Raw genomic sequence first — 16,471 nt, 5'->3', positions numbered from 1 at the left:
GAGGAGACTACTTTTGATTTGTTGAGGTGAGAGCAAACTCTCAATCTCTTTCTCTCTCTCTCTCACACACACACACACACGCACACACACACACACACACACACACACACACGCGCGCGCGCGCGCGCGCACACACACACACACACGCACATTAAGACATTCACTCAGTCATTGAGTCGGTCAGTCCAGAGCAGGACAAACTACAGCAACCTCCTCATGGATCTACGGACGACAATATGCCTTTACCTGTGCTTCCTACTGGTAAGTTCCCACACAGAAGAGGATTTTACAAATTTATAAAAAGCACAACAGACTGAGGATTAGTGGAAATAAAGCTGTTGATTTTTAGGGCTAACTCTTTAATAAGCTCCACAGGGATGTGCAGTTACTTATCAAGGTATCAAACAGAGGAATACATTTGAACTTCTGTGAGAATCTAGTATGTAATATTAACATTTGCATTTATTGCTACAGAGAAACCCCTCTTGTCTTTGTTGTCTTGTCAGAAACACTTGTTGCTGCAGACGTGGTCATGGGCTCATGTTTCTGTGTATATATTGGTTCTTTTCCATCTTCTTACTGGGCTTATATACTTGATAAAAATGAACCCACCTTCAAAAAAAAAAGAAAGAAATGCTGTCATTCTTATTAGAATTGATCACTTTTGTGCTTTAAAAAAGTGATGATGCTGTCAGCTGCTGTTTCCTTTCTATCATTTTAACACAAAACCAACAATAATTTAATGAGTTTAATTGTGAGTTTTTATCACCAACAGTTTCTTGTGAGCAGCCTTGACTTACTGATGAAACACTTCACCTTTCTTGGCTTTTTCAATTCTATTTACACACCTTAAAAATGCCTTTACATGATGAAGCTTCTTGCCTATTCTGCAGGAAGTGATGTGCTGGCATGATCTCGACAACACAGAGTACGACTGTTGGCCGATCAACAGTCCAAATGATTCTAATATGATCAGCTGTGGCGGTACGTTTTATGTTTTTGTCTGTTTGTCTATTTGGGTCAACGATTGATTGAACCTTTCACTGAATCTTAACCAGCTGATGTTGACTTGTTTGAAGTGACTCATGTGTGAGTATTTATGGTAAAATGAGACGGTTTCTTAAGATAAGATAAGATAAGATAATCCTTTCTTCATCTCGCAAGCGGAGAAATTTACAGTGTTGCAGCAGCACAGAGCTGCTGTAACGTGCGGCCACCCGGGGTGGCGTCACTACTGTTTTCTTTTTCACTACATCAGAAAAAGAAAAGAGGGTGGGGGGAGGGGATGTTACAGGTAGGTTGCAAAGGGTGTGGGGTGGGGTGTGTGTGTGTGTGTGTGGGGGGGGGGGTTGATTGATTGCAGGGAAAAAAACATTACCCTTAACACAAACATGTACACAGTAGCAGTGCGTGTAAGGGTGGGAGGGAAGACGGTGTGTGCAGGGCATGTGTATGAGTGTGAGTCTGTCCATGTATGTGTGTGCCTGGCTTCCTCCCGGGTCGCCCAGGTCAGAATGTTCTCAGTCGCGATATCCGGCGAAAACTTTGTGTGTTGCTGCAGAGACAACCTCAGTGTCTCTCAGAGTTTGCTGATAACATGCGAAAATACTGTCCCACTCAGTGGAGACGTCCTTAGCCTGGGCTCCTCCGGCAAAACACCAGGTGTCTGTGTGTGTGTGTGTGTGTGTGTGTGTGTTTTTCAAGTTCTCCAACAGCTTTGCCCATCTCGATCATCATGAAGGGAGTGGGTAGAATGAGGAGCGTGTCTTCATTTCTGCCCATCTGTGGAGGAGAAATTTTCTCTTGGGGTCCGAATTAAATCCAAACAAGCTCCTTTAGGACGAGGGGACACAGTAATGACCGTCCCCCCCTAAAGTTTTTCAAGTTCTCCGACAGCTTTGCCCATTTCGATCATCATGACCGGCAGCCTCAGTGCTCCCGCCAGAGCTGCCATCTTCCCAATTTTTTGGTACACCAGGGCTATGCCAAGGTCAATCAGCACAAGCCTGGTGAACATGAAACCGAATGTGTACACGTCCTCCACCGATATCAATCCCAGGCACAAGACTCATGTATCCCAGTTCTTCTGTAGCTGCAAAGGAAAGAGACAGCATTTGTCTAGAGTAAATCACTATCAATTAGCAGGAGGGGACAAACAGAAACGTGCAAATACAGAGTCAGGCTGTATGTATATGCACACTGTTGGAGTGTGCGAGTTCAAGTGATATGACTGCGTTTTTATAGGTCTGGAAATGGCCTGGGTGCAGCGTCCTCCAGAAAAGGTGACAGATGGGGAAGAGTTCAATGTATCATACACAGTGACTGCCTCAGATGCATTCTATGAGTACTCAGTCAGGAACAAGATTTTCCAGTTCAGGTGAGTCTGTTACATGAACACCTGGTATCTTAAATGTCTCCCGTGCCCAGATAAACATATGAACACACAACATGTAACATAGAAATTACAATTAAAGAGATGACACTGTATAAGGGTATTAGGATGCAGTAAAGAGGCTTTTCAGCCCATTACCTGGGTACCATTACCTTGAGTGTTACAGGTTGGACAGTGTTTGATTAATCTGCTTATGCTTAAGTGGAAGACACTTTTCTTACTCTTTTTAGAGCAAGGCTCTAAAGAGGAGGAAGCAATGTCAGTAAGTGCAAAAACAGCAGCTTGAAGTCTGATCAGAAACAGGTGCTCTCATGCAATGCAGGTTAGTTTTTTTTTAAAATAATTAAAGTTAATATATCATCATCAACAAACAACAGCTGCTCTTGAGAACTATACTCAGCATCAAAGCAAATCTACTTTTTATCGTTTTCATCAAAATCATTGTCATCAATGTCATCAAGTGTGTAGGTGTCCATGAAAAGGCTGGGTCTTTAGCTTTTTATTAAAGGTGCAAAGAGACAACAATATTGCAAAAAAAATTGCAAGTATCCTGGTATAGGCCCTTTTGCTGTTGTAAGGATGAAACACCTACAAACAGCTGACACTTTAAGCTGCTCGAAAAGCAAACAGCACCCTCAGTATAAAGACTAAATGTTTCTATGCTGTTATTTTTATGCCTGTAACTGCTGCCGTGGGGTTAGGTGTCAACTACATGCTGCAGACAGCCTTTGTTTCATTTCCCATTGAAAAGATTCATGATGAATTGAAGAAGAATTAGATTTTATTCGGGTGAAAAACTCTTTTTTACACATGTGCAGGACCAAATCAGCAAAGGAATAAAAAGGTACTATTGTGTCTAGACAGGAGGGCAGAAACAGACAAAACTTTCTCCCAGGTGCCTTGATTAAGGATTAAATGTGCATACAGTGTACAGAGGCACTGGGTAAGGTTCAAACATGAATTTCAGGCTCAACCAGAAACAAACTACAAATTATTTGTTTAGGCTTTATAAACAGAAGCCTTATCTGTTGATAATAATTATTGTTTTCAATCTGCCGGCCATGGTCCCTTCCAGCAATGCATCAGAAGCAAAGAGGTTCTGCCATGAGCGTGAGTGTCCGTCAAACTGGAACAACGCCAATGAAACAAACTGCTGTGTGTATCATGCCAACATCCACTCGTGTCCTCTTGGTCTCATGGTGAGTATGCAGAAGTGATTTGTTTAGAACTGGTTTCATCTCATGAAATGAGATAGTTTTCTTTCCCTTAAAAAGAAAACTAACCCTCTTGATACATAAAGGATAGCCACAGATTGTGTTTAGTTTAGTTCATTTATGCTTTTCATTTAAACATGGCCCATTCTTCTTTGGCCTTGTACCCATTCTCCTGTAAATAAAATCTTTTACAATATCAGTAAACTTTTTGCGCTCTATATCTTCATATTTTAACTCTCATTCTCATTAAAATAGTACCGTAAATTCCGGACTATAAGCCGCTACTTTTTTCTCACACTTCGAGCACTGCGGCTTCTACTCCGGTGCGGCTAATGCATGGATTTTTTATGGGGGACAATGAGCTTCTGCCGCAAAAACATTTGACTTAGTCACGTCGGATCTTAATATCAGTCATTTTGCGCTTCATGCACGCACCCTCATGATGGAAAACACACGGAGAAATACATATGATGCAGCTTTCAAGTTAAAGGCGATCGACCTGGCTGTCAAAGAAGCTAACAGAGCTGCTGCACGTTAAGATGACACTGACAGCGACAACAGAGACTGATGAAGTGAGTAATGAAGTCATTCTGAGGCAGTGAATGGATGGACTTTTTCTTGTGACATATATTACGGTCATCTTTTTCATCAGCCGTGTTACAGACACCGTCGGCTAGGCTTCGTATTGTAACGTTCATGTTGTAAAGTCAGTAGTCGATAATGTGTTCATAATTCCGATTATGTGGAGAGTCAGTGAATGCACCAGCGAGAACGTGTTGAGTGGCTGTATGAGAGAACGCTGGGGGAGAGAGTTGGGTTGTTACGGCAAGTTATGTGTTGCTCTCTGCTGTAAACGGCGTGGTCACGGCCGACAGTGATCGGGTTATTAAAAGTTATTATTTGAACGCTCTCGTCGTCCTTTAACGTCCGTACGGACGCTACAGTATTTGCGGATGTTACCGGTAGCCTACGTCTGTGTAAATAGCTCTTGTTATAGCGTGGACACCTGCGGCTTATAATCAAGTGCGGCTTATATATGTACAAATACATTTATTTACTTATTTTTAGCCGGTGCGGCTTATATCCAGGTGCGCTCAATAGTACGGAATTTACGGTAACTCCTAATATGTGTGGTTATTATTTTCTGATTAAGTAAAAAAAATGTAAGTACTATGATTTATATTACTACATTGATGTGGTCCATGAGACATAAAAAACTAAATAAATGTTGAAGCTTTTTCACCCTCTTCCTCAAACAATCTGACATATTCAAACACAATTGAGGTCTTGAATTAAGTGATGTCAATGTTTTCTTGTCGGTTAGATGGTAATGACTTACTTACTGTGTTTCCGTTGTGAATCTGTCAATTCAGCCAGTCCTCTTTGTGCAAAATAAAGAAGACTTTTCATCCTATGTGATGCCAGTTTTAATGACTTTTCCATAAGCAAAAACAAAATGATATATTAAAGATTTCCAAGGTTGTCCGTCTCCACTGTGAAAACAAACATTTCCTCTAATCACAAATTTCTTTGATCAGAAACATGGAGGAATCTGTGGCCCGTGGATCCCTGATGATGGTAAAATAGTGACTCACACCGCGTCTCAGGCTGGCAATATGGTGCAAAAATACTGGACGACAAAGGTGAGAAAAACAAGACAACATATACGGTAGCTTTGATTAAAAAAAATCCTTTGATGAAATAAACATTATAGGATTTTTTTGTCCATATAAAGTCAATCCAACTATTTTGTAACCCCAATGTCTCACTGACACCAAAAACAAATTCTGTTTTTGGCACATTATTGACCTTGTTTGTAACTTTTTGTCTGAAGGAGAATTGATCTTGCACACAGACAAAACAATAACACTATGTTCTTGATCAAAGTGAAACATCCTTTCTGTTTCCTTTTGTGTGATTATCATACAGTTCACCATATCAATGAACAGTCTCAATGTTGTTCACTAAGTGCAATAAGCTCTCATTGAATGTACTGTCAATGAGTAACTGAGACTTACCCATAGAACTTCATTCCTCCAAAGCAGAAGTCCATTTTGATTTCTCTTATGGTGTTTTCTTATATAGGTGGTGCTGGTCCATGTGGGAGTCACCTCCGTCATTGCTCATATCAAAATAGGACAAATGCATGCAGCGCTTGAGGCCAAAGTGCTTGTTGTTAGCGCTCAAGGTAAGTCTGCTTACAGTCATAAAGTTTCCTTTTTCTTGATTGGATGACTCCGCCACTCTGAGCTTAAGAACCTAAGAGCACATCTATGTTTACATCCAGAGCCTGCACAGAGGAAATGGGCAAAGGTCAACTTGTGACTGACCTTGCAATACAGTAGCAATCATTTCAAAACATTTGCTACATATCAGCCGAGTTACAATAATAAACATAATTTTGTACTTATAAGATAGACAGTATATACTTCTAACTGCAGGGAGGAGATATAGCCTACTTTGTACCATAAAAGATAAATCTGCTTTTTTGTGTGAAACGTTGTCAGCTTCGAACTTTTGCTTTACAAATATATTTTGATCCAGTCAGAAGTAGGCTACTATATTCTTCATCAGTTTGAGACATGTATTTATTTATTTGATCACCTGAATCACAAAGTACTTTTGAAATACAGATGATTAATAAAAAATATACATTTTCTTGGTGACACAACGGGCCACTTTGGCGTTGTGAGGCGTGGTTTCTCTCCTCTTTCTGCAGTAAATCATCAAAGTACCTATTGTTCCTCTGAATGTGCAGGGTATGGAAAAATATAATGTAAGACTTCTCCCTGTGTTCTAGTGTGTGGGGACAATGTCTGTGAGCTGGAAGAGACCTGTCTCACATGTCCTGCCGACTGTGGCATCTGCCCCATGTCTATTGCTATCAAGGTGGCTATTGGGCTTCCTGTCGCGCTCTTCAGCAGCTGCTTCATCCTCACTATGGTGGTCAGTATGAGCTATACACAAAACTTTATCCTCATCCTGAAATACTTTTCTAAAGAAGATATATTCTTACTTCATCACTATTGGCATTAAACCGAATTGTGATGCACTCTCTTGAAACTGAAGCCTATTTCTATTTTTTTTATTTATTTTTATTTGTCCTTTATTTTAGCAAGGCCTATGGCATAGATGCTGAAGCATATCTTACTTGCAAACCATGTCAGTTTCAATGATTTCATGTTTTAAAACAGTTCCAATTTCTAAATTGAGGTAGTTCAGACACAAGATCTTTACAATCGCTGTATGAAACTAGGTGGCAGCTTGGCTGTCATTTGAAAGTAATACCGCATAACAGGTGCAGCAACAATGTGGTCTGTTTCTTAAAATGACACCAATGACAGTAGATTTAGTAGAGTTTTTTTTTTCTCCATTTGGACAGGTGGGTTCAGACATTAGCTGTGTAATATTAAGGTCATCACAGACCATCTTAAAATCTTCAAAGGCACTAGATCCAGCCAATCAACATTTATGTCTCCCATAACCACCATAACGTCGATGTGACATAAGCATACAAAGTGGTGGGATGCACGCACGGACAAACAAACAGACACTTGTGTTTTAAGAAGCACACTTGCCCACCGACATGTATACAGTAGACATTGCAGAATGTACTGTTAACACGCATGTGTACATTCAAATGTAAATACAATTTGGACTTTAGCAAATTATTCAACAATTTATGTACATGCATTGTTTTCTTTCTCTTCTGCTTTAACACACAAACACACACCCAGAGACACATGCACCCCCCCACACACACACACACACACACAAACATACATACGTAATGTTTCATCAGGTTTTTCTTCCTACAGTGGCTCCAATACCAGAAACAAAGGATGTTTTGGGATGAAAGCTGGATCATCAACTATAAGAGCATCATATTTGGTAAAACTTTCTTCCACTTTAAAAAAAAAAATGTTTTAATAAAACTTTAAATGAAAGTTCTAGTCTTGAGTGCTTGACTGTCAATGAATCACATTCATTATTCAAGTGATAGGACTGGAACTGTAGATATATACTGCCATGTTATATTTGTTGCCATTACGTGAATAGTAGCCGTCAATTACACATTTTTGTAGTCTGTACTTGTAAGTTAACCTTTTCTAGGCCTTTTTATGAAGCATTTCGAATTATAAAACTAATTTCTGTATAACAGATTGTATTTCTTTTTACACTTTAGCAGCAGAATTTCCAAATCATGCACTTATAAGCCTTACATCAGTATCTATGTGTGTGGTTTTTACAGACAGAGTGTGTAACATGGGCCTGGGCAGCACCACCACCTTGCAGCACTTCAAGAGTAACTCCAGCGTCAGTCGAACTACTGATGTGACAGTGTTTACTGGAGTCAACAGCTCCATCAAACCAGGCTTCATCCAACCAGGCATCTAGTGAGAAATGCTTTTATGATGAGCTCCTATTAAAGCGTGTGAATCAGATACACTCACCTCACATTGGTATATGAGTGTTAAACTAACATTTTCATTTAGAAACACAACCTTTCTCTCTGACTATTAGACTGCATAGGCCAGAAAAAATGGACAATATACCCCCGATTGGAAATGTATATTTAAATATGTTTAATTGTGGGTAGCTATGATTGTGTGTATAATATGTAATATGCCCCGCTAGACATGAACCACATGTTATTTTACCACAAATAATAGAAGGACACGGCAGAAATAAAATCAACCAATCAATAAATCCATCTCTATTTGTGAGTTTATACACCATACTTTTTGTCGCATTAACTTTAAAGACCCAACATTGATCCATGAGCTCAGCACTTAGCAACATTTACCAAAGAAAAAAGTGTCAAAGAAAACCTTCCTTTAAACAGGCAGAAACCTCGACACAGCCATCTGCTGAGAAAACACAATAGTAACAATTAACGGGTTTATAGTTTTGTTGTAGAGTAAAAGTGATATGTCAAGATAGTTATTTTTTATTTTTTAAATCTAGTCATAAAATATATAGTTTTTAATAGGTTGCTGTGAGCTTAACAAATATATTATGATGAACTTTTTAGTAATTCTTCCTGATTTTGTATTTTGATAAAAACAAAATGATCCTTACGGTCTTTCAGTGATGGGAGGACTGTGGCAGTGAAACACATCCAGAATAAACATTTCACCCTCTCTAAAACTATCAGGAAGGAGGTCAAAGAAGTACGGTGAGTAAACGTATCTGAGGAGGAAGAGAAAAAACTTTATAATTGACTGACAAGCTAATGTATTTCTTCCCAGATTAAAAAAAACAAACTCCCTCGGCTTGTGTCATTTTTTATGTTGAATAGGCAACTGGACCACCCTAATCTATGCAAGTTCATTGGCGGTTCCATCAAGGTCCCCTACGTCAGCATCATCACAGAGCACTGCCCAAAAGGAAGTCTGTCTGATGTTCTGCTCAATGATGACATCCCCATCAACTGGGGCTTCAGGTGAGAACATTTTATACAGAGCTTGTTTTGTTTTTTTGTTTTATTACATTTTAATAATAGCCCTAACTGATCTGTAATGTAAATATATTTCCTGTCTTTTATTCCTGAACAAACCCAAATGTGCTGAACACAAAAAGTAACTTCTGAGATTGTTTTCTCTTTCTGCAGACTGTCCTTTGCCACTGACATTGCTCGTGGGATGTCATACCTCCATCAGCACAAAGTGTTTCATGGAAGACTTCACTCCAGAAACTGTGTAATTGATGACCGCTGGGTGTGCAAAATTTCAGGTAAAAAAAAAAAAATCCAGTATGTGGTTGTTTCATTCAAATATACATTTGCAGAGAACAACAAAAAACAACAATAATTCTTATTGGAGTCATTGTACCCCTCTGCAGCTTCCTTCAGTGTTATATATTCTATTTTTCTCTATTTAGATTACGGGCTCACAGCCTACAGACGAGAGGACTTTGATGTTGTTAGTAATGGCTTTAATTGTGGGGAAATAAATCGCATATACTGCGCCCCAGAGGTCCTACTCGGAACCAGCTCCAATATGACACCAGCAGCAGATGTTTACAGGTGGGAATAAACAGCAGATATCTATATATTTAAATTGACAACAAAACAATGTAAGACAGTTTGACAGGCAAGCATCTTTATACACACATCTTCATATTTTCTTTACTGTATAATCTTAGTAATTAAAGTGTCGTACAGGAGAAATATAAAACCCTTTCCACTTTTTCCCCCCTCCACAGCTACTCCATGATTCTTGTTGAGATTGCAACTCGCTCTGATCTCATCTCAGTGAGTATGACAGCCCATTCTGCAGATTACAACCTTCAGCCTCCCCTTGAACTTGCTTTGTAACTGGCGCTCTTCTTTAACAGGACCAGGTTGAGGGAGTGAGGATGGATGTCATATGGCGCCCTCCTCTGCCTGAACTCAAAACAGGGAAGGCCGATACAGACTGTCCCACCCAGGCAGACTACTGCGAGGTCTGTCTCATGAGCAAATGTTGGAATTGTTGCAAGGCCAGTCTTTTAATGAATCATAAGGATTATATATGTAATCTTATGGTTGTGACATATCACTGTAAGGAGTTTTTCTCTTCTTTGGAAAACTTGAGCAGCTTATTAAGAAGTGCTGGTGTCATAATGTCCCCATGAGGCCCACGTTTGAGCAGGTGAAGAAGATGCTTGACAAAATGAACCCACACAAAGTCAGCCCTGTGGACATGATGATGAACTTGGTAATAAACTCACTGAAATATGATTAAATAAATAAAATTTGGTGTAAAGATACATGCATTTATAAACAAACTCTACATTGAATAGTACAGAGAAAATACTTCTCATACTGTCACATAATAAGGATTCAAATGACATAAATTACAAAGACAAATGCAAAGACAAGAATTTAAAGTGCTACCTGTACAATTTGAATATTTGTCAGTTGTGGACACAGATTTATTCTTTAAATGCAGATGGAGAAGTACAGCAAACATCTGGAGGCCATAGTTGCTGAAAGAACACAGGACCTTCTTCAAGAGAAGCAGAAGACAGATCGGCTTTTATACAGTAAGTCAATGTGAAATAGGCTTTTAGCTCTAATGACTGAGCCAAAAAAGAACCATGGAACTACTAAGTATAGCTTAAAGGATAAAATAAATTATCTGTGGCACACTGAAAACTATAACTTAAAAATATTAGTTAGCATGAGTATGCTATGCAGAGGGCTGCTAATGGAAGAGTTGTGACTGTTTGGTTTATTTTTGGTTACTCAGTCATTAAATACATGAAAAATAAATCTAAAAAGAAAATGAAGGAAAAAGGTGCCTACTGCCATTTAATGGTGCTGAAGTATCATCTACATCACTTGTGGCGCCACAGACACAACTTTATTCATCAGACATATTTCAAACCATGAAATTCCTGTGCAGGTATGTTACCTAAACCTGTGGCTGATGACCTCAGACAAGGACGGACAACAGAGGCTCAGAGCTTCTCCAATGCAACTGTCTACTTCAGGTATATGTTCTCTAAAGCATTTTCTTTAGATGTAGTTTTCAATGGAAATTAGCCCCAACTTCAATATGTGCTGGGTAGAACTGTGATCCAACTGATCAAATTTGATTGTTGACCCTAAACATTGTTGTACCTCATGTAAGTTTACTTGTAACTTTTAGAGTGTGGTGTTGCTTTTTTCTGTTTAATGTACACTCAACAAAAATATAAACGCAACACTTTTGTTTTTGCTCCCATTTGTCATGAGATGGACTCAAAGATCTAAAATTCATTCCAGATACACAATATTACCATTTCTCTCAAACATTGTTCATAAATCTGTCTAAATGTGTGATAGTGAGCACTTTTGCTTTGCTGAGACAATCCATCCCACCTCACAGGTGTGCCACATCAAGATGCTCATCAGACACCATGATTAGTGCACAGGTGTACCTTATACTGCCCACAATAAAAGGCCACTCTGAAATGTGCAGTTTTGTCTCACAGCAAAATGCCACAGATGGCGCAAGCATTGAGGGAGCGTGCAATTGGCATGCTGACAGCAGGAATGTCAACCAGATCTGTTGCTCGGGCATTGAATGTTCATTTCTCCACCATAAGCCGTCTCCAAAGGCGTTTCAGAGAATATGGCAGTACATCCAACCGGCCTCACAACCGCAGACCACGTGTAACCACACCAGCCCAGGACCTCCACATCCAGCAGGTTCACCTCCAAGATCGTCTGAGACCAGCTACTCAGACAGCTGCTGAAACAATTGGTTTGCATAACCAAAGAATTTCTGCACAAACTGTCAGAAACCGTCTCAGGGAAGCTCAACTGCATGCTCGTCGTCCTCATCGGGGTCTTAACCTGACTCCAGATCGTCGCCGTAACAGACTTGAGTGGGCAAATGCTCACATTCGATGGCGTCTGGCACGTTGGAGAGGTGTTCTCTTCACGGATGAATCTCGGTTTACATTGTTCAGGGCAGATGGCAGACAGCGTGTGTGGCGTCGTGTGGGTGAGCGCTTTGCTGATGTCAATGTTGTGGATCGAGTGGCCCATGGTGGTGGTGGGGTTATGGTATGGGCAGGCATCTGTTATGGACGAAGAACACAGGTGCATTTTATTGATGGCATTTTGAATGCACAGAGATACCGTGATGAGATCCTGAGGCCCATTGTTGTGCCATACATCCATGAACATCACCTCATGTTTCAGCAAGATAATGCACGGCCCCATGTTGCAAGGATCTGTACACAATTCTTGGAAGCTGAAAATGTCCCAGTTCTTGCATGGCCAGCATACTCACCGGACATGTCACCCATTGAGCATGTTTGGGATGTGCTTGACCGGCGTATACGACAGCGCGTACCAGTTCCCACTAATATCCAGCAACTTCGCACAGCCATTGAAGAGGAGTGGACCAACATTCCACAGGCCACAATTGACAATCTGATAAACTCTATGCGAAGAAGATGTGTTGCACTGCATGAGGCAAATGGTGGTCACACCAGATACTGACTGGTTCTGAGTCCCCAGACCCTCAATAAAGCAAAAACTGCACATTTCAGGGTGGCCTTTTATTGTGGGCAGTATAAGGTACACCTGTGCACTAATCATGGTGTCTGATGAGCATCTTGATGTGGCACACCTGTGAGGTGGGATGGATTGTCTCAGCAAAGCAAAAGTGCTCACTATCACACATTTAGACAGATTTATGAACAATGTTTGAGAGAAATGGTAATATTGTGTATCTGGAATGAATTTTAGATCTTTGAGTCCATCTCATGACAAATGGGAGCAAAAACAAAAGTGTTGCGTTTATATTTTTGTTGAGTATATATTGTTCAAATATTTTATCATGTGCTCAGTATAGCATTCATGAACTCAACTTTGAACAGAATCAATTTTAAATGAATTGCTGACTAAAACTGGATTATTCCTTTTTGGCAGTGATATTGTTGGCTTTACTCAGCTATCTGGTGCCAGTACTCCTTACCAGGTTGTGAACTTTCTCAACCAGCTGTACACAACCTTTGATGACATCATTGACAATTACGATGTCTACAAAGTGGAAACAATAGGCGATGCTTGTAAGTTTAAATCATGAACTTTACTTTTATCTGCTTACTCTTGGTAATAAGTCATTATGATAAGTCTCCAAAAAAATCACCCTGTTAAATCTTTCACTGCTCAATAATATTTCTAAAACTAGGTAGGGAGTAAACTGTGTATCTATATAATAATAATCGATATCTTTAGTTTTAGATAGATTTAGTTTTAGATTTTTTGGAGACATATCATAATGACTTATTACCAAGTGTAAGCGGAAAAAAGTATAGTCTTTTTATTATAACTTTATCTCTCTCTCTCTTTATCTCTCTCTGTCTTAAATTCTATATTGTCTCTTTTCCTGGATAAATTGCTAATTTTGCAGACATGGTGGTCTCTGGAGTCCCTGAAGAAAATGGCATTAATCATGCTGGAGAGATAGCCAGCATGGCTCTTGATCTGGTCAGTGTCTGCCACAGTTTCAAGATCCCTCACAAACCCAACACGCAACTGAAGATAAGAGCCGGCATCCACTCAGGTACTGAAGTCATCTCGCCTATATCCAGAGTCTGTTTGTCAGATTTTTTGACTACATACAGTACATGTTGTAGCCCTTTAACATGTCCCATTGAAAAACACATTCTATTTCTGGACTGAGATCAGTCAAATAGATGAAAAACCTCATATAGCTGCATTACAACATCCTATAACTGTAATTCAGTTGAGTGATGTATGCAGATTCATGCAATTCAGAAGTTATCAAAAAATTCAAATCACTGTGGCAGGAAAGACAATAGATGCCTCAGATTCAGAAGTTGATTGAGTAACTTAGAATCTTTATGTGTTATGTGAAGAAATAAATGTTACAATTAAAATGTATTGACTATAGAAATAATAATAATAATAATAATAATAATAATAATAATAATAACAATAAAGCAATGTGTTGTCTTTCCTGGTTAAATAAAGGTTAAATAAAAAACAAGAAATTGATAACAATGATTCAGCATTAGATTCTGATTCCACTCTTAAGCCTGCTGCTTCTGTAAAGTTTAGAAACATCAATTATAGACGTGAATAATAAAGAAAATCAGCAATTGACTATTGCTTCTAATGTGTAAAAAAGAGACTTGAACCACCATCATGAATCTGAAATCCTTTAAGCAGACAAGTTTAATGGCACACATGATGCCTAATTATTTACATTTTTTCAATTATTACTTTTTATTTCAAACTTGATTATTTTCTTTTGTAACAAAACAATCATTTGTGCTCTTAAATCAGCTCCACAGTAGTCATATAAGTTCACCCACGTTCAATGTTTGATAATGACGTATCCGTAAATAAAATAAGTTCAAATACAGTACATTAACATGATGATGCAATCACTGCTGTTTCTTCTGGCAGGACCTGTGGTGGCAGGCGTAGTTGGCACAAAGATGCCTCGCTACTGCCTATTTGGGGACACAGTTAACACAGCGTCACGAATGGAATCAACCAGTGAAGGTAATGAAGGATTAGGCACGCTGCCTCTCATCCAATTAATGTCCCTAAGAATGACTGGTGTCAGAAGACTGGAGGTTAAAGGAGGTTTCAATTGTGCTGCACTTTGCACATGTGCTGTTTACATGTACACAGTGCAGTTCCAGCATGGAGGAAGGACAATCAGCTCATCTAATGTTCTGCATTAAGTCATTGAGATAATGGAAAATCACTGAGAGGCTCAAAGAAAAAAACATGTTTAAAGCTAAATAAAATGTAGAACAAACATGACTCAAGACTTAACCCTAACCCGATACATAAATTAAATTAGAATAGGATAGAATATATCTGATCTGTCTTAATATAAATTAAAAACTGTGGCAAGTTTATGCACCAAGTTCATTCAAAAAGATTCTTCAATCAGTCAGGGACTTTTTGATTCTATGTAATATGTGTTTATAAATGTGTCCATAGCTCTCAAGATCCAAGTGAGCGGTGCCACAGCTGACCTCCTTCACACACTCAGAGGTTACGTTCTGACATGCAGAGGGAATCTTATTGTAAAGGTAACATATGCATGTATAAATTAATATTATACCTTAACTCTATTAAAGATGAATGAGATATGTTGATGCTTGAAATTTGAAAAAAAGAAAAAAAACATGTTTATTCAAGTCTTCCCTTGAAATAAAAGACATTGGGTGTGTTGTTCTTTCATTGTTGTTGTTCAGGGAAGTCTTGCATTATCCAGTTCATGGATTCTTTTCATGTTGCAACCTAAGACCTCTTTTTGGGTGTTGGCAGTTTGACATGGGGGAGGGGGGAACTTCTCAGGATAGCTGATGTCTTCTTAAGAGGGGGCCCCAGCTGCTGTTCTCTGCCCCACCCCAGACACCCCATCAACCCTAATGGCTTTATTTAAAACTCAAAGGGACACTTGCTTTGCAATATGACTCTCTCATTACCACTTTGACATTATTTTTTCTTGGCCTGACAGGGGAAAGGGGAGATGACAACATGGTGGCTGGAAGCAAAAAGAGACGATTTCACCGACCCTCTGCTCAGCACATCTGAATCTAGTGAAGTCCCAGTTCCAGTCAGTGACTAGTGTTGTTTAGTTAAAATATATCATATATATATTAGGGCTAAAAGTGCTACTACTATATATTTCAAATTTATTCCTGAGGACTTTAACATGTTCAAAGTGTTTGTCATGGTTTCATTCTGCAGTGTGATGATTGCAAGAATGCAAAATTAGTCTTTTTTGAATCATGACTGTGCATGAATGTTTACATATTGTTTGTTTATTTATTTATTCGGAAAGGACATGAAAACATTATGCAGAGAAACCTGCCAGAGTCAAAGGAATGCTTGTTTAGTCACACATTTTTCTCTCATAGCCTATATAATTGCATTTTTGCAACCTGATGCACTTTAGTTTTGCCAGATATATTAAAATCAAAAAGGAAAATTCACTGCCTGAAAATTAATGTACTCTTTCAAAATCAAAGATAAACCTTATTGGATTCATTAAATCTTAAAGAATTTGTGTTAGAACTAACATCTAAGTGGGTAGGCTAAAGGCCTGTTGCACATACAGCAGCTTATATCATGTAAAGCATATATCAAAACGTCAATATCTGAACATGACTTTGCATTAATATTTCCGATTTGTGTATTGCACATTATTTCCCACTGGAGTGGCTTATTTGAAAATTAAAGCATCTACAACGCGTTTATTCCATAGGCCCTTTGTGTTTTTCTGCTATGTGACAATGTTTTCCACCTTCAAAATATGGATGTTAAAGCATGTTTTCTTAAATCTGTAAAGTATATGGTCTGCCTTTAAATATAAATAAACAGTTAAAATGA

General features: G+C 38.9%; 1 protein-coding gene across 1 annotated transcript; it reads left to right on the top strand.

Annotated features, from left to right (window-relative positions):
• The first annotated feature begins 230 nt into the window (after positions 1 to 230).
• LOC306828574 (atrial natriuretic peptide receptor 2-like) lies at positions 231 to 16,377 on the top strand. The gene is made up of 23 exons (XM_079351095.1): positions 231 to 261; positions 894 to 984; positions 2,245 to 2,377; positions 3,468 to 3,591; positions 5,145 to 5,249; positions 5,692 to 5,794; positions 6,407 to 6,552; positions 7,425 to 7,497; positions 7,859 to 8,003; positions 8,699 to 8,785; positions 8,909 to 9,052; positions 9,221 to 9,342; positions 9,490 to 9,634; positions 9,814 to 9,862; positions 9,946 to 10,053; positions 10,188 to 10,307; positions 10,542 to 10,635; positions 10,998 to 11,085; positions 13,019 to 13,158; positions 13,503 to 13,655; positions 14,525 to 14,623; positions 15,074 to 15,165; positions 15,597 to 16,377. The coding sequence occupies exons 2-23, from the start codon at positions 900 to 902 to the stop codon at positions 15,705 to 15,707; spliced, it is 2,466 nt and encodes an 821-aa protein (XP_079207221.1). The 5' UTR covers positions 231 to 261; positions 894 to 899; the 3' UTR covers positions 15,708 to 16,377.
• Positions 16,378 to 16,471: the final 94 nt, after the last annotated feature.

The sequence above is a fragment of the Symphodus melops genome (assembly GCF_947650265.1).
Source record: "Symphodus melops genome assembly, chromosome: 8".
Taxonomy (NCBI): Eukaryota; Metazoa; Chordata; class Actinopteri; order Labriformes; family Labridae; genus Symphodus; species Symphodus melops.
The sequence above is the reverse complement of the archived record's forward strand: the minus strand, read 5'-3'. Positions and strand labels throughout refer to the sequence as shown.

Coding starts and splice junctions, on each gene's coding strand:
- LOC306828574 (XM_079351095.1), top strand. CDS start 900: ATGTGCTGGCATGATCTCGACAACACAGAGTACGACTGTTGGCCGATC. Junction 2,378..3,467: donor AACAAGATTTTCCAGTTCAG/GTGAGTCTGTTA, acceptor GGTCCCTTCCAG/CAATGCATCAGAAGCAAAGA. Junction 8,786..8,908: donor AAGGAGGTCAAAGAAGTACG/GTGAGTAAACGT, acceptor TATGTTGAATAG/GCAACTGGACCACCCTAATC.